At 45.0% G+C, this 9,863-nt stretch overlaps 1 protein-coding gene across 1 annotated transcript; it reads right to left on the reverse strand.

The window, feature by feature from the left end:
* Nucleotides 1-4,072: 4,072 nt before the first annotated feature.
* Nucleotides 4,073-7,542, reverse strand: LOC139453840 (uncharacterized). Its single transcript, XM_071235292.1, has 4 exons — nt 7,507-7,542; nt 6,182-6,221; nt 5,280-5,461; nt 4,073-4,228 (listed from the first exon to the last, which is right to left on the reverse strand). Exons 1-4 carry the CDS (start codon nt 7,540-7,542, stop codon nt 4,073-4,075), a joined length of 414 nt encoding a protein of 137 aa, XP_071091393.1.
* Between the last annotated feature and the right edge of the window lie 2,321 nt (nt 7,543-9,863).

A 9,863-nucleotide genomic window follows, 5' to 3' on the forward strand; every position in this document is an offset into this window, starting at 1 on the left:
GTGATGCTTACCGTGCGTTGTGTGTCGAGTTTCGTGTGATGCTTGTGGTACGTTGGGTATCGGGTTACGTGTGATGCTTGCGGAGCGTTGTGTACCGGGTTTCGTGTGATGCTTACCGTGCGTTGTGTGTCGGGTTTCGTGTGATTCTTACCGTGCGTTTTGTGTCGGGTTTCGTGTGATGCTTGTTGTACGTTGGGTATCGGGTTACGTGTGATGCTTGCGGTGCGTTGTGTCCCGGGTTACGTGTGATGCTTACCGTGCGTTGTGTATCGGGTTACGTGTGATGCTTGCGGGGCGTTGTGTATCGGGTTTCGTGTGATGCTTGCGGTGCGTTGTGTATCGGGTTACATGTGATGCTTGCGGTGCGTTGTGTCCTGGGTTACGTGTGATGCTTGCGGAGCGTTGTGTATCGGGTTACGTGTGATGCTAGCTGAGCGTTGTGTTCCGGGTTACGTGTGATGCTTGTGGTACGTTTGGTAACGGGTTACGTGTGATGCTTGCGGTGCGTTGTGTCCCGGGTTACGTGTGATGCTTGTGGTACGTTTGGTAACGGGTTACGTGTGATGCTTGCGGTGCGTTGTGTCCCGGGTTACGTGTGATGCTTACCGTGCGTTGTGTATCGGGTTACGTGTGATGCTTGCGGAGCGTTGTGTATCGGGTTTCGTGTGATGCTTGCGGTGCGTTGTGTATCGGATTACATGTGATGCTTGCAGTGCGTTGTGTCCTGGGTTACGTGTGATGCTTGCGGAGCGTTGTGTATCGGGTTACGTGTGATGCTTACCGTGCGTTGTGTATCGGGGTTAGAATGGTGCTTGCGGAGCGTTTTGTCATGGGTTACGTGTGATGCTTGCGGTGCGTTGTGTCGTGCGTTATGTACCGGGTTATGTGTGATGCTTACCGTGCGTTGTGTATCGGGTTTCGTGTGATGCTTACCGTGCGTTGTGTATCGGGTTACGTATGATGCTTGCGGTGCGTTGTGTCCCGGGTTACGTGTGATGCTTACTGTGCGTTGTGTATCGGGTTACGTGTGATGCTTGCGGAGCGTTGTGTATCGGGTTTCGTGTGATGCTTGCGGTGCGTTGTGTATCGGATTACATGTGATGCTTGCGGTGCGTTGTGTCCTGGGTTACGTGTGATGCTTGCGGAGCGTTGTGTATCGGGTTTCGTGTGATGCTTGCGGTGCGTTGTGTATCGGATTACATGTGATGCTTGCGGAGCGTTTTGTCATGGGTTACGTGTGATGCTTGCGGTGCGTTGTATCGTGCGTTATGTCCCGGGTTATGTGTGATGCTTACCGTGCGTTGTGTATCGGGGTTAGTGTGATGCTTGCGGTGCGTTGTGTATCGGGTTACGTGTGATGCTTGCGGTGCGTTGTGTCCCGGGTTACGTGTGATGCTTGCGGAGCGTTGTGTCCCGGGTTACGTGTGATGCCTACCGTGCGTTGTGTATCGGGTTACGTGCGATGTTTGCGGAGCGTTGTATATTGGGTTTCGTGATGCTTGCGGAGCGTTGTGTCCCGGGTTACGTGTGATGCTTACCGTGCGTTGTGTATCGGGTTACGTGTGATGCTTGCGAAGCGTTTTGTCAGGGGTTACATATGGTGCTTGTTCAACTAGATAGGGTTTGCCCAATGTGCCACCGTGTCATTTTGCACTTTGTAATATTCATTAGCGGTTTATTAAGCTACTGAAATTACGTCTTTAACATCCATAGTATTAAGAATAACATTACATGACAAAGAGTATAACCCTCGTGTGTTTCCGTATCGTAAATATCATACATTAGGAATACAAAATATGTATTTTGTCCCATAATACAAATTGGTTAATATTTCTTATATACGATAATTTACGACAAGGAAACACAATCGGCTAATAGTTCTACGTAACAACGATTTTCACTTCAAAGCTTCATGCAGCCCTGAGTAGAATATCAGAACGACTTTGTAGACGTCAACAACGAAGACCCGGCCCTTTGGGGGGATGTGGTTCAATTTTGTTTGCTTGTTCAACGCCGCACTCAGCAATATTCCAGCTACGTATATGGCGGCTGCCTGTAAATAATCAAGTCTGGACCAGACAATACAGTGATTGATATGAGCATCGATCCACGCAATTGGGACCGATGACATGCTTCAACTAAGTGATCCAGTGATTGATATTGTGAACAACGATCGACGCCGTCGGTAGTAGATTGTTTCTGCTATAGATAATGATAATAATAATAATAATAATAATTATTATATTATATATATAGTTGTCATTAATTATTGTCATTACTATTCATTATGCATTAATGATCAATAATACGCAATTATTATCATTATTATTTTCAATTGAAAATGCATTTTTGACCGTAAAAATCTTTCGCTGTGTAAATGGAAACAATCGCTTGACTTCCGAACTATCACATTGTTTTATCGTGTGGGTCAAATGTCGACAGTGTGCGTTTCGAAAACTGTCTTCTCTAGTTATAATGAAAGTTATAAATATGTATCTGAAGAAATAAAGGCTTGTTTTTAAATTTGGTGTGATGGATTCCTTTCATAACTAATGAAACAATCAACCAGCTTTTCAAGCAAATTCATTGCTGAGCATTATTAAATATTGGCTTGCAGTGTGCACAACCATCAGTGGCTAAAGTGATCCTGCACAGAGCTGAGACTCCGCAAGTCCCCATGCTCCCCAGCGAAGCGGCTGCTGATTGTTTCATACAGTAAATTGTATATGGCATTGCTGTATCTTGCGGTGCGTTGTGTATCGGGTTCCGTGTGATGTTTGCTGTGCGTTGTGTATCGGGTTCCGTGTGATGCTTGCGGAGCGTTGTGTATCGGGTTCCGTGTGATGCTTGCGGAGCGTTGTGTATCGGGTTGTGTATCACCTTGCAGAGTAATATCAAAATCAATACACATTCATTTAAAAGTGACCCATGAAGATCCGGAGAAGAATAGGTCTTCAGCAACCCTATGCTTGCCGTAAAAGGCGACTAACGGGATCGGGTGGTCAGGCTCACTGACTTGGTTGATGCATGACATCGATCCCAATTGCGTGTATCGATGTTCATGACATCAATCACTGGATTGTCTGGTCCCGACTTGATTATTTACAGACCGCCGTCATATAGCTGGGATATTGCTGAGTGCGGTGTAAAACAAACAAATTATATTGTGCATATAGTGCAACCCAGATCCAGGACGCCAATATTGGTATAGATGTGGTCATTAGCAAGAGTTACTGAACATCTTCCCGGGACAAGGGCGTTAACTGACTAACAGTCCAGTTTTAGCTTTAATAGTCAGTTAACTCACTTGCCTCGGAAAGATGCGACACAATGGCCCAGTGTGTATGACTATAGGTTTAAGAGGAATATTGAAATATGGCAAATATTGGTAAACCTTGTCAAGACCACGGAGACGCTTGACTGTTGGGACGAGCGAGTTTGGTTGAATGCAGCTTTGATTTGTTTGTTGTTTATCGCCGCAATATTCCAGCTATACGATGGAGGTTTGCAAATATTTAAATCTGAACCAGACAATCCAGTGATCTACATCTACGCAACTGGGATACGATGACATGCATCAAATAAGTCAGGAAGCCCGACCAACCGAGCCCGTTAGTCGCATCTTACGACAAGCATGGGTTGCTGAACTGATCTTCACGGGTGCGATGTGGCTTTTTGGCAGAATGAGAGGTGTATCACACATGTCAGCTTGAAAGATTGAGTTGGAGTGAGACTGGTTTTACGCCGCTTATAGCAATATTCCAGCAATATCACGGCGCACACATTGTACCGATGTCGGGAATCGAACCCGGGTCTTCGACATGGCGAGCTAATGCTTTAACCACCAGGCTACCCGACCGCCCCTTTTGAAAGATGGAAGCGATGCAAATGATGCAAATGATGCAAACTACAATGAAACACCCGCCCGCTCTAGCTTGCAACTGACAAAGAATCATAAGGAGGGCAACACTGGGATTTCGAACCGTGTACAGTGTTAAAACAACGATGAGAACTCAAGTGTTCCTGAAGTTTATTATAAGTGCTACAAGAACCCCACTCAATTTGAAATATTTCAGGGTCTCAGGTCCCTGCTACCCTTGTATCGGCTAACGTTTCTGTAAGCGTCGTATACACAAGTAAGGTAGTACTCTTTATCCTGTGCCGTCAGGATCTTGTCCACGTGCTGAATCCTGACTTGGATTGTCCACGTGTTGGTCTTGTGTAGGTGCTGGATAGGAAAATAAACAGTAGTTCTGGTAGAGATACTGGGATATTAATACCGATTAAGGGTGAGTGAAGTTTGTTTAACGCCGCACTCAGCAATATTCCAGCTATATGACGACGGTCTGTAGATAACAGAGTCTGGAAAAGACGAACCAGTGATTGATAGTATGAGCGAGCGAGTGAGTATGGTTTTACGCCGCTTTTAGCAATATTCCAACAATATCACGGCGGGGGAACACCAGAAATAGGCTTCACACATTGTACAATGTCGGGAATTGACCCCGGGTCTTCGGCGTGACGAGCGAACGCTTTAACCGCTGGACTACCCGACCGCCGTGATTGGCAGTATGAGAAACTCCTCTGGGCGGTTCTTGCAATTATGAGGCACCGAGAAGGTATTACAGTTCTTTTATGCCAGTTTTAACAATAGTAGTGTTATGTCATGGCGCCTCCATTGATTATGGTTTAGGCCACTTTTAACAATATTTTAACAATATTTCAGCAATATTTCAGCAATTTCACGACAGGAAACCAGAAATGGGCTTCCCGTATTGTACCCATGTGGGGGGGAATCGAGCCCGGGTCTTCAGCGTGACGAGCCAACGCTATGGCCAGTGGGCTACTACACCGGATCTCCAAGCAGATTACAGAAAGTAATACAGTATAACATAGGTGATGCAGGATATCAAGGAGATCAGACTAGTACTGCAACTAGAAAATTGGTACGCATGGTACAATGTATAGATCAGTCAGCTAAACTAGAATGCCTCAGTTATTAATGTTTCACTTTGCAGACAACCTTCCTGGTATGTGACGGCTGGCGATCAAGGAGCATTCCACTCCATGACGTCAAAGAGCGACAACTCGTTAATCCGGGACAAGCGGATTGGATTGAGTGGTCGACGGAGGGGTGCGGGGAGGTTACTAATGGGGATTCCGGCCAAAAGAGGTCCAAGTAAAGGTCCTCGACCAAAAGAGGTCCAAGCAAGGACCCCGGGTCAAAGGAGTGTGAGTGTGAGTGTGAGTGTTCGTTCTGCACCTCGAAATTTATTTACCATGAATCCACACTCCTTCCGGTGGTTGATGTCTAGAAGCACAAGCCCCGCCTGGCCTACATGTTCTGCCTGGCATTTCTCCTGCTTGACGCCGTTCTTCAAGGAATACATCATGCGCGCTTCTCCAATGTACGTGACGTTCACCTTTTCTGTGCGGGAGTCCTTACCGCAATGTATCTTCACTGTGTTTGTGGCAAACAAAAATATATTAATGACAATATATTACATGGCCAGAAATGGGTTGCCAACAATATACCCCCTAAGCGGTGATTACAGAAATACAAAGAACGATGACATGCATCAACCAAGTCAGCATTCCTGACCACCTGATCCCATCTTCCCAAGGCAAGGGAGTTAACTGACTGTAAAAGTGACCAGATCCCGTTAGCCGCCTTTTTACGACAAGCATGCAATTAGCTTTGACAATGGATGGTAGTGTATGTATAATTGTATAGACGCATGACCCATATTACATCGTGAGTGAGTGAGTATGGTTTTACGCTGCTTTTAGCAATATTCCAGCAATATCACGGCGAGGACACCAGAAATCGGCTTCACACATTGTACCCATGTCGGGAATCGAACCCGGGTCTTCGTCGTGACGAGCGAACGCTTTAACCACTAGGCTACCCGACCGCCCCAGCTGTTCGTAATGAGAGACGAGTGATTAAGACGTCCTGTTCAGAGCAGTATTTAACAGTACTTCTGTTTAATCACGACGTGTTAGTTTGACGTGGAGGAAATCCTCGAGCTGTGTTCCCTTCCACAAAACGATCTTAGCGCTGCGATTGTCGTAAGTCTATGTTAAAGTCTGAAAGTTACAAGTTACATCTTAGCGCTAAGATTGCTTTGTGGAACGGATCCAAAGACCTTACGTTCCCCGATTTCTGAAACCCACTCACATGGTCGTCTGGACTTGTACCTCGGACTCGCTTGCACGAACTGAAACAATGAAACGGATTATGTTCAACATGTTATAATTAGTTGTTATATGTACACATTTACCGGAGGAAAGCCACGAGCACGGGTATCTCCGATTTGACCAAAACCGATCAAAATTCGAGATATTTGCACTTCTGTTGAGACCCGATTGTATGCACGTCCGTGTGTGCGTCTGCTTGTAATAGTCCGGACAAATGCCGGTTTCACAGAGCTGACCCACCGAGATAACAGGCAGGGTAACAACATGTATCATCTTTGACCGTCTTCCAATCGAGACGCATCCATCTTCCCGAGGCAAGGGAATTAAGTGACTATAAAAGTCCGTTTCCACCCTTGCCGATCTAGGCTGGAATTTTCAGGCTCGATCGTAGCGCCACCAATGGCTATTACGAGTTATGTCCTTCCTATTGACGCGGCGCTAAAAAAAACAACAGTAGGAGCATGTACAACCTCGGTGTGGGTAGGACTGAAGCCCTACAACTATCAGGGGCGGGGTTCCGGGGTCGATGGTCGGGGGTCGGGGGTCGGGGCTCCTCCACTGATTGGCAAATAGGTTATATCACGGTGTGTCGGTTTAATGTGGGAGGAAAGCCCGAAGTGATGTAAGTCTCGGACGTTTACCACTTTAGTGAAACCAGCACGTGTATGGTGCTGACAATCCTAGAAACATAATCCGGCCGAACCGGGATTCGAACCCACAATCATAGATTTCTGCGTGCCCAAGGGACGCAACTCTGAAAACTCGGCCACCCACCCAACCCATTAATAATGAATCTGACATTTGTCAGTCTGAAACACCAAGCTTGGTTGGTTTGGTTTATTTTTTAACGCCGCACTCAGCAATATTCCAGCTATATGACGGCGGTCTGTAAATAATCGGGTCTGGACCAGACAATCCAGTGATTGACATCATGAGCATCGACCCAAGCAATTGGGATCGATGGCATGTTTCAACCAAGTCAGAGCCTGACCACCAGATCCTGTTAGGCGCATCTTCCGACAAGCATAGTCGCCTTTTCAGCAAGCATGGGTTGTTGAAGACCTATTCTACCCCGGATCTTCACGGGTCCACCAAACTTAGGGTGCTGATAAATGTCCCCATCTCCTTCCAAGGGAAAGATAAGGATCATAACCAGGGAGAATCTTGAATTTTTATTTTTTTTGAAACAAGCAGCAGATCCTGGCACGGGCGAATTGCGGCGGCTGGGAGTTGAACCAATGGACAGCCCATGCCCTTGCTTCCCACATAATATGCTCGGTTCATATCTATAGTGAAACGACCTACCATGAGCACCAGAACAATGAAGGCCGAGATCTCCATGACTGAACTTGGCACCAGCCACAACCTTATGTCCGCTGCTACCAAGGAGGGTCTGGTCAAAGGTCAAAGGCAAAAGAGCGGTAAAGATACACGGAGGTTAAAGACAAATAAAACAAGTTGATGTTAGTTGTATAACGCAGCAATATTCCAGTTATATGGCGGAGGTCTGTAAATAATCGAGTCCAGACAATCCAGTGATTGATATGAGCATCGATTTTATGCATCGATATTGTGTCCATGCATCAACCAAGTCAGCGAGTCTGACAAGCATAGTCGCCTTTAACGGTAAGCATCGGTTGAATATCAAAACAAAATAATAGGTGTGCAATGAAACAAATTGCTCAGGCAATTTTCGCATCTCAGAATTGCAACTCAATAAAAACTATCCCGATTTTCATATTATACGCCGTGGTAGGGACTAAGTTTTTTAGGGTATCATACCTCGATTGACGTAAAGTACCTCGAACAATTAATGCTAGATCTACTCGGTGTAAAATCTGAATTTGCTTTGTTTACATTTCAGCAAGTACAGTTTTCGTTTCCATACCTAATTTATTTCGCATGATTTCATCTAGATAATTTGCATTGGTGACAGAGACCATTTGTCATTTGTTTCTAAAATGTATGAGGAATTCAGTGATGCATGTATGGCAGCTGAGTTTGAAATATACCTGATCGGGCGTCTCATAACCGGCATTTTGTAAACACAATCCAATATGGCGGAACGTACACTTCGGCGTTCGTGTATGCATATTTTCCAAAACATTCTAAACGATTCTAGGCTTATCAGCGACGTTGCAGAATTGTCATAAGATTTTATACCCGTGATCACTCATATGCTATTTTTCTACTTTAAATATTCGAGTAAATATCCGATATTTAGATTGTTAAACACACAGTAAATAACGCCACGATGTACCCAATTTTCAGAAGTCACTTTCAGTAATTTTGCTTTGCCTAAAATAACAGTAGAAATGATAAACAGAAGGGTTGATTCAAAACTCTGAAGTGTATTAGTTTGCGTGATGGTTTTTGAATTTTATTCGACTTCGAAGTGAGGGTTGAAGAGAAGGGACATATGCTTCGCTGTGGCAGCCAGGGTGTTTACACTCTGAAAAACGATAACGTTGACATAACAGATAATGTAACTGATAATAATAACAAACAAACTCGCAGACGAGGACGAGTTTGTTCATTTTTATTATTAATTAGATCTACACGGTCCTGTTGTTCAATCCAGACGTTGGTGAACGTTTGACTGAAGCGCGAGCAACTTATGAATTACTTTCACTAAGGAAAGTAGTCCGTCATCATCTGACCTCATGTCATCACCATGGAGTAGCCAATCACGGGCCTGGAATTCGATCTCACACATGTTTGATACCAGTTATCTCAAATGGGTTTCTCACCCTCAAGTGGGTAAGAAAAGCCGATATGTGACCCGTTAAACGCCGCTCTTAACAGTATTCCAGTTGCATATCAGCATTAGTTTAACGTGGACATGGGAAGCAAGAATTATAATTTACACTTTCTTTGGTGGGGAGCAGTCGAAAAAGGCTCATGTTTTACTCGAGAAAACTTACAAATGCCACCCATTGTGGGAAAATAAATAATGTGTCCTTTTGCAGTCAATGTGTCAAATGAACACAGTTCATCTTTATTATTATTTAAAAAATTAATTGAACAGCTGTTTAGAGTAAGAAAACAGAAATAGTTTTGGGGTTTAACGCCGATTTTAACATTATTCCAGTTCACGGCGTGTCACCTAAATGAGGGAGGAAAGCCCGAAGTGATGTAGGTCTCAGACGTTTATCACTTCGGTGAAGCCCACGAGCACGGGTATGGAGCTGACAAACCTAGAAACATAATCGGGACGAACCGGGATTCGAACCCACAATCATAGGTTTCTGGCGTGCCCAAAGGACGCAACTCTACACAGCGAATCGCTGCGCCTTAGACGACTGGGCGACCCGTGCCCCCTGAAAACATAATTAAGCTCCTAAACGTTAAAATAATGCTGATATGCAGGTCTTTCATGTTCACCACTTGGTAAAAAGCCACGAGTTTGGGTTGGGTGCCGATAAATAAGGTTTCAAGCCGACTGCAGCAATATTCCAGCATTATTATATGGAGGAGCCGGCAGTAACCATGCAGCGCAATAAGGTTCGACGTGATAACATTTTCTCCCTTTTGATGCAAAGAAACAATAAACAAGAACATATCACACCCTACCTCGTCCCTGCGGTTGTGATTTTACTGTGTTTGACGATCGACAGTGTCAGTGCACGGGAACTTCGTGCTACCGCAGCACGCATACCACG

This window comes from Haliotis cracherodii, unplaced genomic scaffold, assembly GCF_022045235.1.
Source record: "Haliotis cracherodii isolate W230 unplaced genomic scaffold, xgHalCrac1.p SCAF_10, whole genome shotgun sequence".
Classification (NCBI taxonomy): domain Eukaryota; kingdom Metazoa; phylum Mollusca; class Gastropoda; order Lepetellida; family Haliotidae; genus Haliotis; species Haliotis cracherodii.